Source organism: Hylaeus anthracinus, unplaced genomic scaffold, assembly GCF_026225885.1.
Source record: "Hylaeus anthracinus isolate JK02 unplaced genomic scaffold, UHH_iyHylAnth1.0_haploid 11994, whole genome shotgun sequence".
Classification (NCBI taxonomy): domain Eukaryota; kingdom Metazoa; phylum Arthropoda; class Insecta; order Hymenoptera; family Colletidae; genus Hylaeus; species Hylaeus anthracinus.
The window spans coordinates 224,695-249,679 of record NW_026534341.1 but is presented as its reverse complement, the minus strand read 5'-3'; the positions used below and the strand labels follow the sequence as shown (position 1 = coordinate 249,679).

The 24,985-nt window shown below is 44.6% G+C and overlaps 2 protein-coding genes across 4 annotated transcripts in view; both read left to right on the top strand.

Moving 5' to 3' along the window:
* LOC128888713 (prolyl 4-hydroxylase subunit alpha-1) overlaps positions 1–24,985 on the top strand; it is a 176,095-nt gene that overhangs the window by 16,167 nt on the left and 134,943 nt on the right. The window lies entirely within an intron of this gene.
* LOC128888715 (von Hippel-Lindau tumor suppressor homolog) lies at positions 18,291–24,579 on the top strand. Its single transcript, XM_054145796.1, has 3 exons — positions 18,291–18,366; positions 22,284–22,701; positions 23,155–24,579. Exons 1-3 carry the CDS (start codon positions 18,306–18,308, stop codon positions 23,366–23,368), a joined length of 693 nt encoding a protein of 230 aa, XP_054001771.1. The 5' UTR covers positions 18,291–18,305; the 3' UTR covers positions 23,369–24,579.

The following is a 24,985-nucleotide window of genomic DNA, read 5'->3' as shown; positions in this document are numbered from 1 at the left end:
CTTGACCTTCTTTTTTATTGGGCAGAACTCCTTGGACAATTTTGTTCACTTTTTCTTTGGGAAAAAAAAAAAGAGTAAAAGTATGAGCGTAAAAACTGAAAAGTAGAAAATTCCAGGCCCTTTCTGAATGGAACCAAGGAAGATGTTCAACTTTTGGTGTCCGTAAAAAAAAGTTATCCTCTTATGGTTGGAAAAGCTCTCGATCGTCGCGCGTCGTTCGGAGCGATCCATCGAACGTCGTATCTATACACACGTCCCCGAACAAGGAAAAAGAATTACAAGTTGCCAGGGTCGCGATAACCGGTTGGTAAAAAGCAGACTGCGTTTGCGAGCTTTCTCGCTCAACGATCGCTTCGTCAAAGCTCCGACACCCTCCACAGGCCGATAAACTCCGCGCGAAGCCAATGCTCCCGGAATTCCCGAGCGCCCTTAATCTTCTATCCGTCACTGGGGCGGGTAACGATATTTCTCTGGTGACGCGGGCGTCTTGGACATTATCGCAACGCGATATAATCGTCGTCGGCGAGGACACCGCCTCCTGATCGATCCACGGACACGTACGTACGCGTGTTCTGGCACAGCCGCGGCCCTGGCTGTGCTGCGCTGTGCGTTGTTGTTTATGCCGGCACACAGAAACGGAGACCGTGTATGCCGGCGGATCAATCCGGATTAATTGAGTTACGGTTCGCGGTTTTGCGGCCGGCCAACGACCACACGGATATATCCGCGGCTTCCGGTGGATTTGTTGGCAGAGGATACGACTCTCGCGACGACGACGGCGACTCTGTCGAGCTCGTCTTTGGGGGGCACGGAAACTCCGCGTCGAGTTTCGTCGATGGGAAAGAAAAAGCGAAGGGAACCGTGGATGGATCGGATGAGCTTTTATTCGTGCATCGAAGCTGAAGAGGGTCGTACTATGTGACGGCCAATCATTTCCTCTTTTTTTCTGGATCGTTAACCCTTTGAGTGCGGGACAATTTTTGCTGGAAATTCCAAGAGGCGTAGAGCTGTGAATTCAAGAAAAATGTCAGTTCATAGGAAACGATAAGACGGAATCTTTTTATATTTATACAATTATTTATTCGCACCCCGTTTAGTTTCAAAGATGAAAATCGCAAACTAGCAAGACCTTTTTCCTGAAATTTCATTTTTATAACGAACTTGTAATTTTTCAATTTTTATTTTCGAATCTAAGCGTCGTATGAACAAACTGTAGACATAAAAAAGTTTCGTCTCGTCATCCCCTAACAACAACCACCTTACGCCGCGAGACGGGTAACGTCTATAAACTATAAGACGATCTGGCGAGAGTAGAGTGTGGTTCTAGTTGTTTCAACAAAGATTTACTTTGATAGTAAATAGCTCGTCGAGTGGTTTCTTTGATCAAGGACGAAAGACAGCGCGAACGGTTAGATCAAATTGTTTGTTTGGCAAAGGAAAGCTGGCGAGTTTAATTACCGATCAAGTTGGTTTTCCTACAGATTTGCATACTTTAGACTGAAAATACTGGTTAACCGACGTTGTTATCTCTGAAAAGAAACTTTCGGGATTAATGGCTGTTTGACAGGTTTGCTCAGCGACGAGCGAATCGTCGTCAATTGCTACGCAAATTAACGCAAAATTAGTAATCGGTGAAATGAATTTCGGTAAATGTGCAGCGATACTCGCGTTTCGACTGCTCGAAACTTGGTGTCCCGTGGGCACCAATTATATTATTCCGAGTGTCATCGTAGAAAACTGACTTTCTTGGTTCGGATGATAAAGTATCCTCGAGTGGGTTGGTTCATTAGGGAGAGAAAAAGGAGAATTTGAGTAAAACAGGATTCTAGAGTAAAGGGTTTTCGGCTTGGGTTCGAATCCACTCCGCGATCTTGCAGCCGTATTTTTCCACGGATATTCGGTTTAATTGTCCCGAGAGACGTCTCGCGTCGCGTTCTTTTTCCCAGGGAAGGTTGCAGCCCCTTTCACCGGTCTCGGCTTAATTTGCTGTAGTCTTTGCAAGCTGATGGCCCGACGCGACGCGCTGTACAAAGGGCAACGTCGTGTACCCTCGACAGGCCGCTTTGGTCGTGAGTGTAATTGGCGAAATTAATTAACGGTCTATAAGCGAGCAGGTTCGTGTGTCCCGCGTCCGTTATCTCGTTCGCGTAACACAGGATTCGCCTGTGCCACCAGGGACGTTCGCGTTGCTCTAACCCCGTGCCGTTCGTGTCCTCTCCTCGGCGAACAGTTCCCTACGGTTCCCTACGGTAGGACCAGACGACCACGAGACGGTTGTTGTTGAAAATTACGGCAGAGCAACGGCCACAGTCACTCGGAAACCCTGCTTCACTGGTGTCAAACGCTAATTTAAACGTGTATCGCGCTCCTCTATTATACGTAATATAGCGGCGCGGCGACGACGTTTAATCTTACAAGAGAGCCCAGGTTACTCGGCGTTTGCTCTCGAGCGACAGTTTACGGACCGCGAGAGGCTGGCCAGTGGTGTCCCGATGGCTCGTCCGACCGTCCTGCCGCCCTGTATACTTATATTATATTATTCGCGACGCGACGAAACGCGATGCCAAGCCGTCGCAATGTCGCTCTGTGCATCGTCCGAACACGAAAAAATAAAAAACCTCGAGCTTTCGTGTCTCGGCGATCGAAAGCTAAATTTATTGCCAGCTGCACGCGAGCCCCGCTTCAAGATCAAAGGGCGGATATGACTTAAGTGCTTTTTATCAAGCGGCAAGCGCCACAGCGACCGATCGTTGCGATCCGAGCACTGTAAACAAAGTTGCCAATTCTGCCCTCTATACGGGAGATTTTCGAGGAGTTTAAGGATGTCGTTAGCGATGCAAAGGGACTCTCAGGTTCGATCGATTCTTTGATGTATGCCAAGGAGGGATGTTACATTTATCTCGCCAAGGACAACAGACAACTTACCGAACTTTGTCCATTTTGTTCTATGATATTTCCCCATGTTTTCGGTACATTCACGATTCCACTTTTGTAGAAATACTCGTCGAGTTAATAATAACCATCCCAACTGCGGGAAAACAATCATCGCCACAGACCAAACAAATTTTTTGGCCAATCTAATATATTTACTAATTCGAGGAATTCGACTAATCGAGTCTCGTCTACCATTTATTTGTTTCGAGGCAAAAGGAAAAGCAATTAGAGAACAGCGTCACTCGCAGCATCCGTTTATGCGATTCTCGTATTATTTGCAGGAGCTCGACCTTCCGTAGTAGATTGAAAACTACCGTGACGGCACAGAGGAACGGTCGGAAATAGAAATTAACGTTTGCTTTGACGCGAGCTAACATTTTACTCCGGAGAACTCCTTGTAGCGGCATAACGGACGGCCGCGTCGCGCCGCTCGGGCGCATATTTGTCGGAAACTTTTTGTTTGCCGCGGTGGTAGATGGTACCCGCTGCCAAACTTTCGCGGCAAGTTCCACGCGCGCGCCGCGGTATGTATTTACTTCTTGAGAATGTGCCATTCGTTTGCAAACGCACGCCTAAGAAAGTGTAAACAGGCGTTGTCGTACACCGCAAGTTTGCGCGGCTCCGAGCATCTCCGTGCACCGCAAACGTTGCGCGTTTGATGTTCGTCCTGGTAAAATGGTTAATCGTGGTTAGTCGACAGAGTAGGGTAAATAGAAAATAGCTCGTTGTTGGCAAGTTGTGCGAAAATCGGATCAACGGACTGCGAGTTTCGGATACGGGGGTGGACTTTTTGTTCGAGATTTGCGCTCCGTGGAATACTACCACTGTTTTATCGATTCAAGATACCCTCAGGAACTGTATCCGTATTTGATTATAGCTACAGTACGGGCTTAACGATCCCAAGGTACCCGAGCTAGAGGGTGGCCGGTAGGCTCCAACAAATAATGCGAAGCATGGTATAGAGGTATGGAGGAGGGGCTAAATTAATTTTTTGGAGATATCAGCTTATACGGGATGACGAGACGAAACTTTTTTACATTTACAGTTTGTTCGTAGTTTATTTTTCTTTTTAATTCCTTGTTAATTTTTATTTTTCAAACTATTTATTTTGAAAAATTTTTTTTTTTCAATGTCACGTTTCTGCGCCTCTTGGAATTTCCAGCAAAAATCGTCCCGCAGTCGAAGGGTTATAGCGTCGTCAATTTCGCCTAGGCAGCAGCAATTTCCCTCTAAACGGTATTGCGTGGCACCGTCTTCGAGATATATTCACAGCAATTTCAAGGTATTTAGTTGCGGATCCTAGGTAGATGAAACGCAATCAACGGAACGAGAACAGTCGGCTGAATTATTTTAAGTAGAGCACGCTTATGTCTCGAACGCGTTCATGCATATTCAGCTAGACGAGAACCTGGATTATGCCGAGACTGGCAAGTCTTACGCTCCTGATTATTCGATAGAGGACTGAAAATTCGGCCTCGATATCGATGGAGTTTGGAATACCGGATCGAGCGTTAAGGGCTAACGCTACTCCAGAGACTAAAAGAAGGCCCAACTTTGATAATTAATTTCGAGAGTATCGCAAAAGGAATAGGATTTCTTTTTACAGAATTTATTTAACAGATATTGGAGAACGAAGAGAAATTTTTGTATTATAATTTTAGTAAAAAAATATTTGTTCATACTTGGATATGCGTTAAATAAACCCTGTAAAAAGAAATCCTATTCGTTTTGCGATACTCTCGACATTAATGATCAAAGTTAGGCCTTTTTTTTTCAACCCCTAGAGTGGTGTTACTCCTTAAGAGACTACATATGTACGGTTAGACACTCGTATGGGAGTCTCTGTTTCATTCGTTCGTTCGAAAGAAACTCTCGAGGAGTTGTAAGGTATTTTTGAAAAATACCGAAACGGACGCCGCGCCGTTTGCTGTCAAAGGACGAAATCCCGTTTCGCTCTGACTCGTTCAAAGTGTTCTTAAAAATTGGGCAAATCGGCGGAATCTTCTTTTTCCGTCTGTCTGCCAGAGACAAGCTTCAAAGGATTTCCGAATGCTTCACTCTCGACGTGTTTCTCGAAAGGTTTCTTTGAAACGCATCAAGAGCATTTAACGGAGGATACGACGGAAACTCACGCCAAACGTTGCTAGGAGGAATACATGACATCATCGGAACTCGGCACGAACATTTTCAAGATTCGTCGCGTCGACGTCGAGGCAAGGAAAACATATCGGGTCGAGACGTTTTATTAAGGTAAAAGAAAATCGTGGAAGGAAACCGACGTGAAAATATCGCGAAATGTAACATTTTTCGAATAATGCCGAAGAAATTTCATCGAAATGAACGTTGATGCGATGAAAATTTCGCTACGCGCACGTTTTCAAACTAAAAACGGAATCGAGAGACGGATAGAATACTTTCTCGAAGTAAACTGTAAATAATTCAAGAGGTTCTTAATGATTCCCTTTCGCTCGAAGGCACTGGGAACTTCCATTAAATAAAAAAAAAAGAAAGAAAAAAAAAAGAAAAAAGGCGGATGGAAAGAAGGGGGAATCAAATGTACTCGGTCTCGATGTCCTTTTATTCCAAGTCGCGCGGCGACGAGGGTACAGGGGCTACTGAAAATTCCGGAATAGACACTCGGCAAAGTACTTGACTCGATTATGAAAATGTACTTTTCCTGCCTTTTACGCGCTCTCTCTCTTCTCCGCGACCCTTTTTTCACTGTCCAGAGTTTCGAGTTCTCTTTGATCGCGGCATAAATGTCGCGAATTCGACGCAGGATGCGCTCTTACGATTAGTCGCCATCAAATTAATCCATTTATACGTTGCTCTTTGCAGCTGGAAATAAATAAACCATACGGGAATACAGTAAAGTCTCCTTAAATGCACAAATTTCTCTACGATAAATGCACAACAACAACCCTCGCCAGCTCGAGGGATCAAGAAGTTCGATCGCCGAGTAGCGTAACACGATCTGGAATCAGGAGACTTTACTGTGCCACCTAATCTCGTCGCTAAAAATATTTCCTCTACTAATTAAAATGGAAATAACTTATCCGAAAACAGTTTCATCTGCGGTAAAGTTGCTTCGGGAATGCCAAACGTTTCTCGATGAGATTATCGAGAACCGATGTCCGATATCGATAACGCGAAAGCTAAGGAGAAGCCGCGCGACTGCGGGGAACGAAAGCTAGTTATAATTTCTATCGGACGTTTTCGTTGAAAACTCATTCACGGCTGCTCATTTCTGATTCTCGTCGCACTTTTACCGCCTAACGACGCGAAACGACCAAGACGTCGGCGTCGGGGGACGTTTCTCGCCTTGGCTCGAGTACTCGAGTACCCGGTGCAATTTCCTGCTGCTCTCCAGGGAGCTAACCACCAGCGAACCGCTCTGCTCTCGCCTGTATCGAGATACTAGCGCCGAAAAAAAGGATACTCTCCGAAAGGGAAAGGAAAGAAAGAGCCACAGCCAAGAGGTGGCGGAAATGTAAATGAAAATGATAATGTAAAGAGCGGACTGTAACGCGAGCACCACGATCAAGTTTTCTCGAGTGTTTTCCACGTCTCGCGAGCGTGCGGCCTTCTCCCCGGACGCTTTACATTATTCCTTTCCCTTTACGTTTATGCTTTGAACCTACTCTCGTCTTCTCTCACAGAAATATCATAAACGCAAACCGTCTATTTTTGCGAAACAACTAATCGACGACGGTTTAGTAGACGAGAAAATTTCGCGGATGATTAGTAATTTTACGATACGAATGCCGCGACCAGTTACAAACGCTAATTACCAAACCGTCCGTTTGTTCGAATTTAATTCTCGACGGTGCAATTAATTAATTAAATTATTCGCAACTTACAAGTCATTTCGAACATATTGAATTTGACGTTGCGATCGAGTCCTCGGATAGGACGAGTTTGTATAAAGAAATCGTGTTCCTGGAAGCGATAAATCGTTACGATAAACGCAGACACGCGCGACTGAAAAAAGCATCGATAGAAGTGACGTTACATCAACAGGGCAACAAACGATAGATTCGCGTGTCAACGTGAATTGACTGCGAGCTGCTACGCGAGAAGGCCGCGCACGTTCGTTCGGTATATAGGTCATCCGACTACTGCATTTCTTTGCCGTGCAAAACGTGCCCGATCGTCTGCGTTTCAAGCTCCATTCGTTTCTCTCGATGGCACGTCCGAGACTGGTACGTATCGAACAACAAAACGCCGGTTTGCTTCATCCAAAGAACCACGAAGCTAACGATCTCACGGAACCTGTTCGCTAAGCAAGCATTTAGGAAGAGATCCGGAGCTTAAAGCAGCGCATTTGCTGAAAAACGAACGTCGAGTGCTCGTGTTTCCGTGAAATCAATTCGCTACGATTAAGGTTGTTGTTTCGAGATGGTCACGTTTAAAAGTATCATTCAGGGGTATGCTGCAATAAGGAGCCAGCTCTATTTTTTTATATAATATAAGGAACGAATCCTCGTAATTGATGAAAAGGTCAACGCGGTTCATCCGAAAGACGAACCGTTTTCCGCGAGAATTCGAGAAACTTGTTCTCAGCGGGAGTAGGGAATGAAAAAAAGATACCCTCGTAAATCCAACTAATCAGCAACTTTTGTTTCACCCGCTACAGCTCTCAGGGCTGAACATCGCAGTGGATGTCGGGCTGTCGAGAGCGAGAACCGATCGACCTTATTGACGAATCCCAACAGGGATAGCATCGCCATCGCGTACGCTCCCCCGCGACTTTTTTCACGGAGATTAAGACATGACGTATCATCGAATACGAATTCTCTTTTCGGAACTGGAAAGATTCGCCAGTGCCGTTTTGTCAAGCTTATCGTCGAGTTCGATGTCAACCGACACATTTTATGACTTCGTGGCTGACGCAAAACGTGGCAAAACGTCTCCCGTAAAAACTGATTCTCCGCAATTTTCAGCGAGTCAGCAAAGCTCCTCGGGCTAGCGCACGAACCGCGTGGTTAACGCTACTATGTATATTTAACCAGCAGTGCCGGAAAACGAGACGAAAAACGTTTCTGGCAAATATTTACCGTGGCCAATTAGCTTCTCAGGCTGATGACAGATACGCGCTCGCAAACGCGTTTCCTGTCGTTTAATGGGAAATTCGAGCAACGCCATCGCGACTCATCCTCGGTGGTTTCGGACGGTGCTGCGTCAACTCGCTTGCACTTCCGGCTTTCGGTCAGGTCGGAAGCGGTCCGTTCGTGCAGACCTTAGAGAGACTTTACTCGTGGGATGCGTCGAGTGCATTGTTGTCGTGTCTCGATTCTCGTCACACTCACGAAATTCCGTGAGAAACCGATTCACGATGAATTTCTTACTTTTTCACATCGAGCCAGGACACTCGGGCCAGCCTCTCGTGGCTGAGCGCGCGCTAATCAGCGCCCGCTGCGATTGCTCGGTGATTTTTCGTTAATACGAATGTATATTTTCGTATCTTTAACAAATTGGCCAAGAAAGTATTAATCACCAAACGAAACGCTACTCTAAGCTTGACTCTGACGGCACCGTTTTCACGTGCTTCGAATTCCAAAAGCGCCGAAACAGCCGTGTCGTTTGTACGAAATTCTAGAAAGGCTTTTAGACGTGGCCGTGCGCAGCTGGCGCAAACTTAAGAGTTTATCTGGTACAAAGTCGCGAAAGGGTCGCGTCGAGTCTGACTGAACTCGCACACTTGGGTCGTACCAGTGCATCTTCGCCACTTTCCGTTTCCGAGTACCTTTCACAATACCCGTACCGCCTGTGCCACGCCGGTGCGCACGGTCCAGAATTATTATATAACCGATGAAACTTGGACTTATCGGGAATGTTAAGGAAACTACTGTCTATAAACTGTACTGTACTGTACTATAAAATAGAATGCGTACGTCCCTTTGGATTCAGTCGTTAAAGTGGAATTTTCGAAGAATCGAGAAACGTTTTACAAACGATAAGCATTACTTGAAAATCGATCTGACGTTCGATGTTTCGATTCGAACTAAATCGGGACAACGCAAGTTTTCGGTGAACGTTTTAATCGTCGCGATTCATTTAAGGATTCGTTCGTTTATTTAGCGGAATTCAAGGATATAATGACGGTAACGGTGTTACACAATACCTTCGTAAATTCGCGTGTATTTAATTAAATACAATTTCAATCCTTCGACGCGTTCCTCGCGCAGTCAAATGCAAAATATATCATTTCAATTTGTATGCAAATTAACGCGTATATTTTGATTATATCAGCCCGACGTTTATTACCGCGTCGAGCGACTGCAATTTGTACACATTTTTCCCACTCCCTCCTGCTCTTTTTGTCCTTTATTTGTTTTCTTTCTCATCCGGTGTTCCCCGCTTCCGTATACTATCCGTTTAATAAATGTTAATTAGAGCGCCTTTTAATTACATTAATGGAGTCGGCGCGGCGATCCAAGCATCCGGGCCACGGATCCAATTGTGCCCGGTGATTTTAATTTGTATAATTATGCGAATACCATCGAACGTTTCGAAAAAGATGTCCCCTTCACATCTGGGGTCTTCTCCATTTCGTTTCGATTAAATCGTACGCGCCATGTATATTGGCTGGAAAAACCAACGGAGACGACTGCGATATTCCGTCAAGCCATCGCAGACACTGGTACCTTTGACAACGCGTGCAACTAGAAACTACATCCAACCCGCTGGCTACAGCTTGAGATATTCATAAATACCCGCCACGGTGGTATTTGCGAACGTTGATAAGCGTGTATACCAGGCCCCGAAACGCACGATACACCCGCTGGCGCGGCGTCGCGGTGATTTCACCATTCGAGCGAGATCGATAAAATAACGATAAAATAACGGAATCAATAACGGATAAATAAAGCGGAATCGATTAGAAAAAGCTAACCATTGCTGACCGATCTTGTTACATAAGTCGAAACAGGGATAATTGAAAAATCGAGAATCGTACCGAAGAAAGGGTTGCGGATGAATCCATGTACGGTGTTTCACCGTACGATATCCAGGCTTAATTGAAACGTAATCGGGGAATCGGGAACCCTCTTTCTTCGGGATAATACGAGACGCACGTCGTCGTCGAGCTTCTCGTAATCAGGCTAGAGAAGTGCAACGAGAATGTGAGGATTCGGAGAGGTCGATCGAGTATTTCGTCCACTGGTCGTTGGGGTGGCTGCCCTCGAAGAAATCTCGAGTAAGGAGCAATTTCCAAGACTTTCGAGGAAAAGTCTCGGGAATCGATAAACTTGAAAATACACGATAAAAACTAGTGGACGTTGAGCTAACCTTTACGATTAACCCATCGACTTTGTTTTACAGTAAAATCGGGTCTGAACTTGTGCGTTTATCGTAGAGTTTGCAAAGAAGAGAACGGAGCGAAAATACCAGGGTATGTCGGTGAGTTTTACTACTCTTGGACCCCTCAACGGATATACTCCCTAGTGCTGGAGATGGTTTCTGTGCATTTCAGAAGAGAGAGACTGTATTTCTACAAGTATTCCATCGCCTCGTGTACGATTTCGTAATGTTTCGCGGTATTATCGGGTCCTCCGGCTAGAAGCCGAAGGTGCCTTTGGTTTCATTGGTTCGGAAAGCAGCCGGAAGAAGGACGGAGAAAAAGTAGTCTTGGCGAGAAGTCGTTTCCCGTGCTCGAGGGTTCGACGTCGTCGATAAATTACAGAGATTCAGCGAATCGTACAACTCGGCACAATGTATCGAGAGCCAGCGATGGCATCGCGCATGAATTACACTTTTCCATGTTTCGTGAAACATCGATTCGGTATTGCGTGTGTGTGTGTGTGTGTACACAGGCTCCTCTCGATTGTAGTTTCGTGCAGCCTCGGATTCGTGCACCTTTATTAGACGTACACCATCGCGAGCCCCTGACTTTTGCGCGTGTATCGGGTATCACGAGTTTTAATGAACGGCGGCACCGCGTTGAAAAATGGAAATTTCAAACGAAATTTATAGAATTTCAATTTCCCGAAGCAACAGCACCGAGACGCGCGTACATACTATTTATTGCAAGAGCCAGGTTTAAAGAGCCTGCTGATCGATCGATTTAAAAGTATTGTCCTTTTTTTTTTTTTCATTTGTACATTGTACTCGATCGTGACGATAGAAAAGTACGCGAAAAAGGAAATAGTTGAACTCTGAGGAAACTGTATCGCACGAAATGATACTAAGCTCAAGTAAGCCAAGTACCAAGACGCAGTTAAAAAAACAATATCAAACTCAAAGAAATAGCAATTAAACTCTGTTTGACCAGGAACGAAGAAAGTCGATAAAACTTGTACAGTCGGCGATGCACAGCCAGTTAGAATTTGCTGCTCTCGAGCGGTTTAACGTCTAAACTCCAGAAGCTTCCAGACCGATAGAACCAGCAAAAGTAACAACTTTCTTCAATCGTTAGCCGCGAAAGCCTACAACTTGCGCCGCCTATGGGAAGCTCTATGCCATAAAGTCTCCGGGGAAAGTTAGGTCCCGGAAGACCGTGTTCAAGGGGAATTCAATTTGTCGGTGGCTGGTTTTCATTCTGTAACGAGGTATCAAATATGAAAATTATTTACGAAACAGCACAACTTACGAACTTTAGTGCGAGGGAAAGCGTAGCTCTCGACTTATCGAATCAGGCTTTGTTGACAAATGAAACTGAACGTTGTTGGTTTTTACAGAGACGTGTTCTAGCGTGGAGAACGTTTATGTAAGCGTCGCGCAACTATAGTAAATAAACCGGCGTCGGCGTCGGCGTAGGTTCATCGAACGCATCGTTACGTGCGATCCGAAAACGTTGAAAAAGATTGGCTACCGTCGTGTTTCAGTCAACTATATCGGAGGTTGTCTCGTTTATCATTTTCTTCAGCCTCTCGCGGCCTGTGTCCCTTCCCCGGCCGTGTTATCTCCGGTTTCTCTTGTCTCGTCTTGTCTCGTCTCGTCTCGTCTCGTCTCGTCTCGTCTCGTCTCCTGGCGTGATGGGAATTTCGATTTTGTCGTCGATGCGTATCGGTCCGAAAAACTGAGATAAAGTAATTCGTAAAATTGCTTTTCATGTTTGGAAATATTATTTTCTCGAGAAATATTGGTATAATATTAAATATTAATAAGAATCACGGTTCAGAATAAATATTCATTCGAGACATTAATCGTGAGAAATTTTTCTATATCGTTATATCGGTTAACTGGAATAATTAACAATTACTTTGTAACAGTAGTTGAATCATTTATTGGTAACGTTTGTCCAAACAATGACCGAGAGTACGATTTTGCTGTCAGAATTTATAAAACTTTTTCGACAGAGATGTAATGCATCAATGGCAGAGGAACATTTATTTTCAATATAATTGCTTGATAATTCGTATCGTTACTCCTATTAAACATAAAGTTCTCTCTCGGCGAAGGTGATGAAATTTCTCATTAAATTTTTCCCGTTGCATCGTTCATTTGCATCGATATTCCTTTCGTTATTGGAATAATATAGAACGCTACGCTTACGGATGAAAATAATTCGTCGAGACTTGTCGTTTAACTAATTGTCTCGAGTGTTAATTCGAACGTTTCTAACAAAGCGAACTCGAAGCGTCGATTAAACAGCGATGCGTTTTAAATTTCTTTAAAGTTCGCTTCGCAGCGACGCGTAAAAGTCGATGAATCAAGAGAGAGAAGAGAGGAGAGAGGAGAGAGGAGAAACTGTATCGATCATTCGCGAATAATTTGATAAGTTGCAAATTGCTCGAACACAGGGCAAAGCAACAACACAGACACGTCAGGAAGACTTCCTTCTTTGAAACCAAACACTAATTCTCTCTGATTGCGCCGACCATTCCATTGTTCCACGATGGAAACACGATCGCCTTTACGATATTTGACAAGTAGGAAGATTACAAGCCGAAGACTCGACAGTAAAGATCGTGCAGCTTCGCACGGACGTCGATTCGAGCCCTTTCCTCCAAGTAATTAGTAGAAATTGGTCTTGGTAGCTTCTAGAGAGCCACGGTTGGTATCGTTGTAGCAATGTAAATTGTCTGTGACTGATTTGCGTTGAAACCGCAACGATACGGTGGCTAAATTAGAAACACGCATTCCTACGGACGCGTACGCTTTGTCTGTCCTTGTTGTCAAACAGACGGGCAAATTGGGATAGCATAACAGAGGCCTTACGATTTATGCCACGATAAGTCACGCGACTATGGCTGATACGACTGTGTAAACGATAATTGTAAAGTGCGTGGGATTTGTCTATAACGTATCGTACAGCATGGGTACGTTGGCGTTGTATGGGAGTAAGGTGCTACCATATTACCAGCTTTGCAGTCCTACACACGATTTATCGTACGATCAATTCTTACGTCCACGGACTCTATAAAACTAGGAATCGCGTCTAACGGACAAGTGGCCTTGAGCCATTGAAACATTCGTCGAATTTCCGAGATTTTCTTTTCGTAACGTGGCTGTAAAGTATAGGAGCGAAGAGAAACGAGCACGGTTATAGAGAAATAAATTTTGTAAAAACAGGCGTGAACCTTTAGCGCGCTTACACTTGGCCTTTTTAAGGCACGATAACTTACCCATTGACTTTCTTCCTCGGGGATTTTACGACGTTACAGCGTACTTACAGCGAGCTACAGAACGCTATCGGTGCGTCAACTCGGTTATACGCTACGTACTTTCGTTCCTGTGCTCTTTGCGAGAATTCGTGGTCGATTCGTCGTAAATTGTTTCACTCCATACTATGTATAAAAGAACAGAAGCGATAATAAGCCTAACGACTTTTAGAGACGCTTCGTCTGAGAAAAATGCAACGGAACCTCGAGCGCTTTACGCGATTAACACCGAAACTTGGCCGAAGCGGCCGCTTTTGTTCCTGTTTGAGGCGATAGCTCGATCGAGGTGTTCGCATTGCTATCGCGTCCCCGCATCGACTGTTCAAGCTCAAAGATCACAGGTCGCAAATTACAGGGTCGGTTTGCAGTCAAGTGCACTTGTAACTGCAAAGACGTTGCGATAGGTCGGATACGGAATCGGCGATGTTCGATTCAAGGGGAACGCTAACGGTGCAGTTACCAGTTAATTCACCAAATCACGACCAGAAGGGACTAATTAACGCTACGTTCGATTGTCTTTCAACTATCTCGATCTGTCTTGGGCGACTTAGGGGGGAACAGCGAAAGGGTGAAAAATTGCTAATTACACATAGACTAACTCCTGATGTCGTTTCTTTATATTCAGGGCTATACGATGGTTCTTCTCCATCATCGTCTTCGTTGCCTCTGGCAGTTTTGTATTTTATTAAAGCCTCGCAGTTCCCCTTAAATAAAAAAAATGCGCTTCCTGTTCGTCGCGTCTATTTCTAGTTCGAAATGCGACCGAACAATAAAAGCTTTTAAGCGAGAGAATTTAAACGCGTCTCTTAATATTTACGCGTAATGCGTTTCCATTTATAAATTACCGTTCAATGGGAAATGGTCGCGTTCGCTGGCACGCTGGCCGGTTTTTTCGCTTTCCCGTTTTCGATGGCGATTCATTCGCCGATTCGACGAATGAAACGGAAACGCGCGGAAAGAACGCGGATCAACGTTGACCGATGATGAATAACGAGATGCACGACGAGCGTGCGATTACTGAAGCACGCCAACGACGACTAGAATCTTCAGTTACGCGCACGAAGATGAGAAGCAACCAACCCCCGATGCTTTACATCCCCCTCGCATCCGCCGTTGCCACCCTTATTTGTTTTGAGAGGCCCGCTGCAAACAATGGGGAGGTTACAGGTTGTTTACTATGAATTGAAATTCGTGTAAATTTCCTCTTTGTTGTAGGTTCGCGTGATTCGCTGAAACTCGACGGTTCTGGAACCTTTTAAGATTCGTTATTTTTCTAAATAAATTCTTTATAAATAAATTGTTTAACAAGGTCTACGAATCTGGAAGCAACAATTGGTGAGCAAGTGACATAATCTCTTAACTCGCATTATCTCGACAGAGTTCAACGACGCTGTTCTCCATCATCGCATCGCATCGCATCGCATCGCCAAGATCGAAATCGGGGCTGCCCTCTGTAAACGGTCATTTGGTCATTCTTGTAGCGCACCTCAACTCTGCAAATTTGCTCGTTGCTCGTTTGTTCGACCCCTGCGAATATTTGCACGAGCTTCTACGAGCAACACCCAAAACGGATTCCAGCTGGCGATCAAAGCTCCCGATTGTCTCTCCTGTATCGTGGGAAATTTTCTTGTTTCGCGAGACCGTTTCGGGTTAAAGTTGGCTTCGATTCCCTTTGAACCGGTGCCGCTTTGTACGTCCGCCAACCGCTCCTCGGTCGCGTCCGCATTCCGCGTTGGGATTACGGTTTTCCGCCTGCTACCCTCGTCCACGACCGATCTTCGCGTGGAAAATCTCGTTGGCTGAAAATTACAAGAATACCTCCGATAAGAATGCGTTACTCTGTTCGCCTTGTTCGGACGAGAATTAATGGACTCTTATCGGATCGGTATCGTACAACTCGGAAATCGAGGTGGTGAACACCGAACCACGTCGAATGACCGTTCCGAAGGTACCCAATCTATAAGGGGAGCCAGTATAAAATAAAAAAAAAAAACAAATCAATACCCTTCAATACTCGCCAATATCCTACTCGTTTATCACTCATCAATGTTAATATATCCGTTCTCTTCGGGAATTTCGTGATACTTTGTCCGGTGAATTCGGAACATCTAAGATCGTCATCTTCGAAGCGAACTTGGTCTTATCGGTGTAGATTGAAAGCGTCTCTCGGATCTCAACCAACTGTTACTAGCCTGAAATTCCACGTAACGAGTGTTGACATACGATTACGCGCTACGATTATTCTAATTAACGCGTTTACCCAGTTTGTGTTATTTTAAAGTCACGGTAGACGTGTTTGCGTAACAACTCGCAAATTGCTCCAAAGCTTATTCCGGCAGCTGTATATTCGTTAACGTGCCCATAGTTTGTAGAAAGTTTATTCGGGAGTATTACGACACGCTTATTCCCTGAAATCTTGATAGATTCTTCAAGAAAAAGAACAACCGAAAGATACTCCTGTTAATCGGGAGAATGTGAGCTATTCTCGTCGCAAACGTACGTTTCGTATTTGCCTGAGATACCATGTACGGGACCTTTAACTTTAAACCTCGCAGCTGATCAACATGTTAATCGGCAGTTCTATCGGTGTATCGGTGCTCGATCTTCACTAACGTTCCGTTGCGTTTGCGTCAAAGGGAATCGCTGCGTTGTCCAAATACCGGTCTTCTTGTCCCTTTGTCGCAGACCTAATTGCCGTTCGCTGCTGCCATCAGTGCACGCCTACGGTTCAGCCTGTATTTCTCTCGGTATCGTAATTCGTACGCTCAATTATCTCCATTGTTCCCGCGATCGGGCGCGAACGTAATCGATATACAACGTGCGTTTTCGTTTGTTTGCTAACCCCTGGCCAGCCACAAAGCGCGGGAGACGGTTACGTGCCTGGAATCGACGCTGTAATCGCCAGTATAGATCATTGGCTCATGCCGGGAACGAACAAACGGAAACAGAGTCTGCCAGCATTAATCGTTATCCAGTGTCCGGTTGTCCAAGTATCGCGTTAACGTCATTAACGTCGTTTTTGTATAACGTTACCCTCGAACGTGTTTGTCGACGCGCATCGCCTATCCACCTGTAACGTTTCGATTCTAGCGGCGGATCTACGACGAGATACAATTTTAAAGGTACAATTATCGCGTGGATAAAAGCGAACGCGTACATTCGAACGTGAACATATTCTTCTTGTCAATTTGCCATAGCAATTTGGATCAAAAATATCGCACGGTAAATTCAACAAGTACTATCCTGTTCTCAAAACTGAGAATATCCGTGTTTTTATCGGCACCATCGAACGAACGTAACTTTCCGAATGGAGAGCGAATCGCGTTCCTCACGGGTGAATATTTTCGCAGAAGAGTAAACAAAATATAGTCTGTCTCTAGTTACGTATTAAATTTCGTAATTAATATTTTTCATTTCGACATTGGATGCTCTTATGCATTGGTTTTTTTATTTGCTTCCAGCCGTATCACAACGTGAGTATTAATTTTGAACGAGCACGTTGCCGACGAGTGGCTGGTTAGCCCGTTGTGGAATTTACTGGTATTTTTTTGTGTCGCGCAGCCTCGTTTGAAGCATTCGTCGTCGTTTGAAATAAATTCTGTTTTTTTTTTTACGCGTTGCGAAATGAGAGCCTGTCGCGCAATTCGCGTTAATGTGAAGTCACATTTTTATTAACGGTGTTTTGCTGTTTTTTTTTTTTCTTTGCTGTAACGATGTCGGATAAAATACATCTAGGCGCTTTTCACCGTTCTCTTTTTGCATTATTTCGATCAAGTCGATGTTCTTTTAAAAGGAAAGGTCTCGTCATGGTTCTCGTTGGTGTTACATGGCGAAGGGTGGACGAAGTCTAGGAATGGACTTTGTTTTGTATCGATCGGATCTTTATTGGTCTACTCTAATGCAAGGATGGAAATATTTAACCGAGCGCGATTTAGGCGACCGCGTACATTCGCGAAATCTTGTCTAACGAGATCCGCGCGCACGCTTCAAGTTCAAAGTGCACCTCGTACCATTTTATATCGCATTTTCCTCGTGCTTCTTATTTATGGCGCGGGCCAAGCTTTCGACGAGTTTCTTTGCCGTTCTGTAGCGAGAGACCACTTCCAGGAAACGTAATAAAGTACCGGTGCATCTGTTACCAAGGCTCGCTCGCAGTCGCAATTTCTGGTTCTCCTGCGACTCGGCCTAAGTAAATACTTGGCGACCGTGGAGATTGCTCGTCGGCGAGCTGCAAACGTTTTGCATGTGTCTGCCAGGAAATTAAGGCTGCACCGTTTGCAGACACTTCTCGGAGGTTACTTGGCGACGTGTCGCGTTTTCGATTCCCTCCGAGTCGAGCGATCGTTCATCCTCTCAGCGATACACCGAGAACCGTCAAATAGGATTTGTACATAGAACCTTGAGAGGCTTTTAGACGAGTTTGATACGCGTACGTAGGACCGCAGACGCGTTCCGGGGCCATTTGTCGTACCTGGGTTGCGCTGCTTTTTATCCTAGTTTCGAAATCGTACTCGATTCCGTTTCGTACTCGAGCTTCCGTTTTTGCGCTTTCACGTTTTCTTCGCTCTACCAAATTTCGAGAAGTTACATGCAACAAACGATAAACTTGGTTATTCTAGCGCCACCTCGGCGACGCGTACAGGTTTTGCGCCACTGAAATTCAAAGGACGGCCGATTATAACGCGATAACCATCTCTGTCTCGCTGTTTTGCGCGACGAGACAATGCATTCACGATAGAAGAAGCACAGTCGTAAGGACACTGGGGGATGAAGACGGGAGTTTGTCTTCTCGCGTCGACCAGCGTGACATTTTTCTCAAGATCAAAGGGTTCGTCGAGATATATTATTAGGTGGACTGGAAAGTAACGTTGTTTTTGCAATTTTATATACTACTCGTTTATCATTCGTCAGCTCGTTGATTTTGATCGATCTGGCATTGAGAATTTGCACGCTAGATGGCAAAATTTCTTTGAATTTAATGTAAAAGAAACGACACTACTTTCCACTCTAACTAATACATTTCGAGCCTATCAACCGGATGCTTTTAACGTATCACGAATCGTTTCGTGAGAGCGTTAAAAAAATATTGGATAAACCGCATTATTGAATTATTTTCAACCAATGATCGACACGGTCCAATTTTGGTGGCTAGCCAAATCAATCGAGTCTTTCTTAATTACCTTGCGCAAATCGAAAGGTTGAAATTTAATTTGAAGTTTATCCATCGGAAAATGATCAATCGACCCTGACGTTTACGGCATGTTCTCGCAAAGTTTCCACGAATGAGTTTGTCAAGCGTTGAAAATGAAGTCGTTGATTCTCACATAGTCAAGGAGGTTAATCGAGGTCCAAGCCGAAAATACGCCGACGAAACAGCGAGGTTCGGTTAAATCGATGAATTGAACACCGAGGGAGAGGGAGGGAGATGGTATCTAGCGATGTCGACTATCGTGCCAGTGAAATTACACCTAGCCGAGTCAGGCCGAGCCGACGTTGTAATTTCCCTGGTAATTTGCAACAAACTCCGCGAAATGGCCGACTGCGCCGAGCGACGAGCGACGAGCGGCGGATCCCTTCAAATTGGAAGTAACGACTCGTCGAAGTTGGTCAGGCAATCTTTACCGCCACGGAAGCCTGTAAGAATCAATCCAAGTTTGACGTCGTTGGATATTTTGCGAGAGAGTAGAACGCATCGAACAACTTGCAACGAGTTTTTACATCGATTGCAGCTTTAAACGTACCCGTAAATCTTATATTTATAGCGCGTTTGTTAAACTTGCTTTCAGCCTACCCAAGCATTGGAATCGCCGAGCATTTTCTAAGGAAAACAAAACCGTTGCTACCGACGAAGAAGAATACGTAAAAACACGGATGATGAACGATAATGCGCTTTCGTCGTTTCCTCGTCGTTCGAGCGTCAGATTTTCGATGAAACGTTACCTTCGGTTCCGTTATTGATCGTTTTTCGCTAGAATAACAATTTTCGCAGCGAGAAAGCGCGCTATGTATTTACAGTATCTTCTCCAAAATCTTTTGAAATATAACTCCAATATTCCCTATTACATGTTCCATTTAAGGGGGTGTTCTTGAAAGTCTAATACTTTTAAAATATCGATTTTTCTTATTTGCATTTTCTCAAAGTGTATGCCTTCAAAAAGAATTCCTCAAAAAGAACTAAAAATTGACACGCTAAACTAGAATACCCCCTTAATCGGGAAACAGTGGTCAGCGAAAAATTCACTTTCGATTCTTTTTTCCGTGAACGCGTTTATTCGCGAACGTTTATCACGATCGCGGTGTAAAGAAACTCGGAAAAGTACCACGGTTTCGTGACGCACCGCTGCTATATTCAAATTCGGGGACGCGAATGGTACCTCCGTCTTTTGCCACCGCGAGAGAATTTCGTAAAGCAAGCACGAAAAGTTTCTTCGCGCGGATATATTCTTCCCAGTAGAGCGATTCACTCGTTACGGGAATTCCGCAGCCGTTCCTATCGAACGTGCCGGCTCGATTAATTTTTAAAGCGAAACTGAGCTTGTCGCGCAGAAATATTTTGTTCGCCTTTCGGCGCATCCACTCGTACGGAACGTTATCGAATTTACCAATTACCTGTCGAACCTGGCCCTGACACCGGAACTGTTTCCAGTAGACAAATTGAAAGAAAAACAAATATAACCAAATTTTTTTTTTTTTTTTTTTTTAATTTTTCCTCAACGCCGTACAAAAGCACGCGAAATTTGTTTCGGTTTTTATACAATTTTAATTCTATTTAATTCGTCGTTCTCTCGGAAACGAAATAGCGTTGACACGCTATTCTATGCTTTTGCATAGAATATTTATTAATGTTGTAGAATAACCGTAAAAAATTGTATCAGAATCTGTGACATTTCTAAATAGACTGGACAAGTTCGAATGCTACGAGGTCAAAATGTCTGCGTTGAAAATTCCGACCATACCAGCGAAGCTTCTGGATGAAAGTTTTTGACGCAAGTATGGGAATAACCGCGGTTACTTTCTTCATAATCCGCGCGCTACCAATCTTCTGGAATCAGGAACGAACGAATGGTTCCACGGGTTAGAAGTTCGAATCCCGCGAGAAAAAGGCTCGAGTCGCGATAAATCGCGAAAGATATACGGAATAAGTTCTTATTGCGAGCGGTCGGCCGAGAGGAATAAATCTCGGTCCTCCCTTGTCATCGCTAATTCGGACCGTGACGCCACGTGCCAGTTGCTCGATTCCGCCCCTGTTTTACGGTTATCGATAAACGCCAGGCAAAAAAGTTTTAACGAAACGACGGAGCATAAAATTTCGTCTAATTCCAACTCGTAGCGGTATCGCCAGATCTTTACGATCTCGCCACGCCGAGAACCTGTGATTATACGGTATATTCCTTATCGAAGAATCAATCGAATGTATGTATGTACTTGCTTTTTCTAAAAATATCAAACGTATGCACGTGATACGGATATCCGACAGTCGCGTGGACGCTCGCGCACGCGCCTGCCTTTTCCGCGCTTCCACTTTCCTGGGGAAAGCCGTAATGGAGTTTTGGCGTTCTCCGCCATTGTTTTGCAGTTTTATAAACCGATGAGAGTGCCGGGAACATTTACCCTGGAGAGAGAGAGGGAGAGAGAGAGAGAGATTTCGTAGATCTGCAGAGAAACGAAATCAAGATATCCGAGGCGAAATTTCGGCACTCGACTATATTTGCTGTCTTTAAAAATACTTGAGGACGCATTCTGGTTGCTCGGCGTATACATAGGTAGATATAAATAAAAAATTTTAAAGAAATTTCGCGTAATATATGTATATTACGTGTATATTACGACGCGACGCTTCGCCTCCATTTCCCTAGATATTTCTCGGTGGCGAAACCGCTAGAAAATGTACATCTTCATTAATAATTGCTTTCCATAGATAAACGCTTTTCACGTCGAGTTAACGTCAGATTTAAACGTCGCTTAAACGAATTAGTATCGATGCTCGCTTCGCGCTCCTTCAACTTTTCCGTATTTCTAGCCAGGCTATTCCTGTGTATCGGAAATTTATTTCCTGAAATTTTCAAAGTAGTTGCACGCCACCGTGCTTCATTTATGTTTCCAACAAAAGATTGCAGCTTCGTCAGATTTTCGTACGCGGCAACCGGCAACCTCTTCTTCCAAATATACTCTTCTTCGCCGACGCGACGCGAAAATGCAAACAGAAATATCCCCCGCGCAGATGTTCGATCGTTTTTTTATGATATATTTGCCAATTCCGTCTATTTTCTTGGTCCGTTCCGATGTCGCATCCTTTTAAAAAAATTCATTGGCTTCCAAAATACAAGTATTTAAAATTCATCAGAGGGAATTTGTTTTCGTAAAACATATTCGAAATAGCTTAACGAACGAAAACTTGGAATCAGGGGAAAAGCTGAGAGCTGAACCTTGCGTTTTCCACGTTTCTACGTGTAGCAGCGGTGGCCGAGTCAGGTAGGATATCAGGTTCAGTGGAAGGGAACGTTAACGAAGACAGATCTAACCGAGAGGAACAATTATTCCTCGGCGAGATGTAACGTTACGTCTGCGCGAATTTCGAGTATCGTTCCGATTGCACTCGCGAGAGGATATTGCGCTTCCTCGGCTTGCTCCGTTCACCAAAGCCCATGAAACTTGAAAGAAGCCGTAATTTGAAAAGATTCGTCGGAGCACATCGGGTAGACATCCTCGATTAATCCCAGTCCTCCTTGATTTTTTTGCTTTCAGTCGTTGAGAACTCCTTAGGACAAGGGGAGGTGAAGGCGAAGGCGAAGGCGAAGGCAAAGGCGAAGACGAAGGCGGAGTCGAGAGCAGAGGCGAGAATTTCGGTGGACGATTCGCGGTGGCGGGTGAGGAATTTCGGAGGGTTGAAACGGCGGATAAAAGGTGGCATGAAAATGGGAGAGAATCAGCAGCAACAGCAGCAGCAGCAGCAGCAGCAGCCGCAGTTTCTTCGTTCGATCAACAACGATCAGAGGACTTTCGTTAAGTTCATCAATACGACGCAGCGCCACGTCGGTTTGTATTGGATCGACTACCAGGGACAGGCGGTCAGCTATGGCGTGTTGACGCCTGACGAACACAAGGATATCAACACGTTTGTCACCCATCCGTGGATCTTTGTTGACAATGAAACGAACGACAGGTAGGAGAACCGTTCGACGTTTAGCTTTATTTTTAGTCCATCGAATCGGCTAAAACAGCGACGGCTACTCTCCTCTCGTATCTGTTCGGTTTTAAAACCTCCCGGAGATACCAGACGATGCTTTGATTAGCAAGATTGGAGTTTGTCGAACCTATCATTCGTAAAAGAGAGCATCGAACGAAGAAAGAGTTTGGTGGACGCGACCAAGCCATTCTTTACGCTAACCTTCCGTTTACGCGGCAGCTTCGCGTTATCGAAGGCATTCGAAGCGACTAGGTAAGTAAAGTGTTCCATCTGCGAAGGAATACAGCAACTTGCATCCCGATGGAACCGTAACTCTTTCTGCGTTCGAGGCTGAACGATTCGAGGCAAGTCACCCACCCAACGTCAACGTGAATTAGATTTTAGTTTATCGCGCCAAGGATCGTAGGTTGGATGGAAACACGTTTTCAGGTACACGGTTAATCAGAGGGACGTCTTCTTTCCGCAACCGTGGCAACGCGAAAGGCTATACGTATACATCACGCTGCCGTTGTATACGTTGCGAGAGATGTCGCTGAGGACCATCAAGCGGCGTCTATCGTACGATCTACAGGCCTTTCACCTCGACATTCCCAGGAGTCTTCAGTTCGAGCTGGCTGCGATGCTGCCGAAAAAGGAGGATTGAAACAATTGTTCCAATTTCTAGCGATTGCTTCGCTGGACTATACAAACAACCGCGTTCTTTGCAACGTTACAGTCGAGATGAAAGATATTCTGCTCGAGACAATCGCCCCGTCCATACTTGCGCTAACCACCGGTTTCGTGACAAACTCAATCACGGCTGGTTTCTGTACGGTCAATCCTATAAATATACGTTCATCGAAGAAATTTGTCTAAATTAAATGATAGGTTTGCTCGCTATCATTTCATTTAAACAAACTTTTCCATGAAACATAGAATGTACGAATACTTGTGGGACTGACTGTACATACACGTATATCGACCAGTGAATGTCACTTATCGACAACCACGTCGTGTATCCTTTTTTGCTGCATCTGTTCGAACCAAGAAGATGGAACGCAAAGCAATGGAATGGTCGGATCGCACGGGGGAGACAGTCGTTCGACTGGTAGAGGCCAGGTTGGAAAGTACCAACGAAAAAGACGCGTCTAACAACCGGAAGTCTCGAATATTATGCACATAGAGATTTTATTGGTAAGCGTTCCGCTCGGATACGAACGACTCAAGTAGTTATCGATATCGATCCGCTGTTACATCGTAATCCGTTGCAGACGTTACGGAAACGCAGTTATCGAATGTATAAATTTTATTTTAACTTACAAACTGTTGCGTACCTATAGAAAATGATTTCTTTGAAATGTGCGTCCAGAATGCTAGAGAGCGACGTCCACTATATCCAAAGGATCGAAAACATGTGCTCGACGTTTAGTAGCTTGTCGCAAAGGGGTAAAGGTCTAGGAATTTGCCAAAATTGGTGTACGTAAGCGTGGTACGTACTCGCATATGCATTTTATCGTTGGAAAGTTTCGGACTCGACGGCGAGCACTCTTTTCCTCGATACCACTCACCTCCCTCTGTTCGGAATAACAGAGAAAGATTGCAAGTGGAAAATATTAAAAGGTTTGTCGAAAGTGTTGCATTCCTTTGTTTGCTTAAATTCTTTGCGCCATTCCACTCCTTTGCTTCAAACGAGTTTACTCGTTGAACGGTGTTTCTATTTACGCTATTATGTTAAGCTGTTATGTTAAGAGTTTTCTCTTCCGTTACGGCGCACACCGGCAATCTCTTACTAATAAGATCTAAGTTGGTTAAATTGTCAGTGTTTTTACTCGTGTTACTATTTCTAAAATTATTAAAAACGAAGAACGAAAAGAATGTCATCGTTATGGAAATGTCTGGAACCCCTCGATCGAAAAGTTTTACCGCGAGATAGATCCGGAGTGAAAAATTCAACGAAAGTTCGAAACTAATCACAGCCTCGATATTCTTCCCGTATCCTTCCATTTATTCTTGCATTTCAATCGAGTAATTTAAATCGTAATGTCCTGCTCCGATTGAAAATATTTCTCGTGTCTTTCGGTCGAATAGCGCGAACAGCGTGAACAGCGCGAACAGCGCCGCTATCGATCCCGCTGCCTCGCAACTTTTCCAACGATTCGGATATAAATTTCTTCGGTCGTACATTCATTACCGTTTCGAACGGTTCGCACTCGACCGAAGAGATAACGGAAGAAAGGAAGGAAAAGCGAAGCCAGCGAACAAAAATAATACAACCATCTCA

Coding starts and splice junctions, on each gene's coding strand:
- LOC128888715 (XM_054145796.1), top strand. CDS start 18,306: ATGAAGACGGGAGTTTGTCTTCTCGCGTCGACCAGCGTGACATTTTTC. Junction 18,367..22,283: donor ATTTTTCTCAAGATCAAAGG/GTTCGTCGAGAT, acceptor TTTTGCTTTCAG/TCGTTGAGAACTCCTTAGGA. Junction 22,702..23,154: donor GACAATGAAACGAACGACAG/GTAGGAGAACCG, acceptor ACACGTTTTCAG/GTACACGGTTAATCAGAGGG.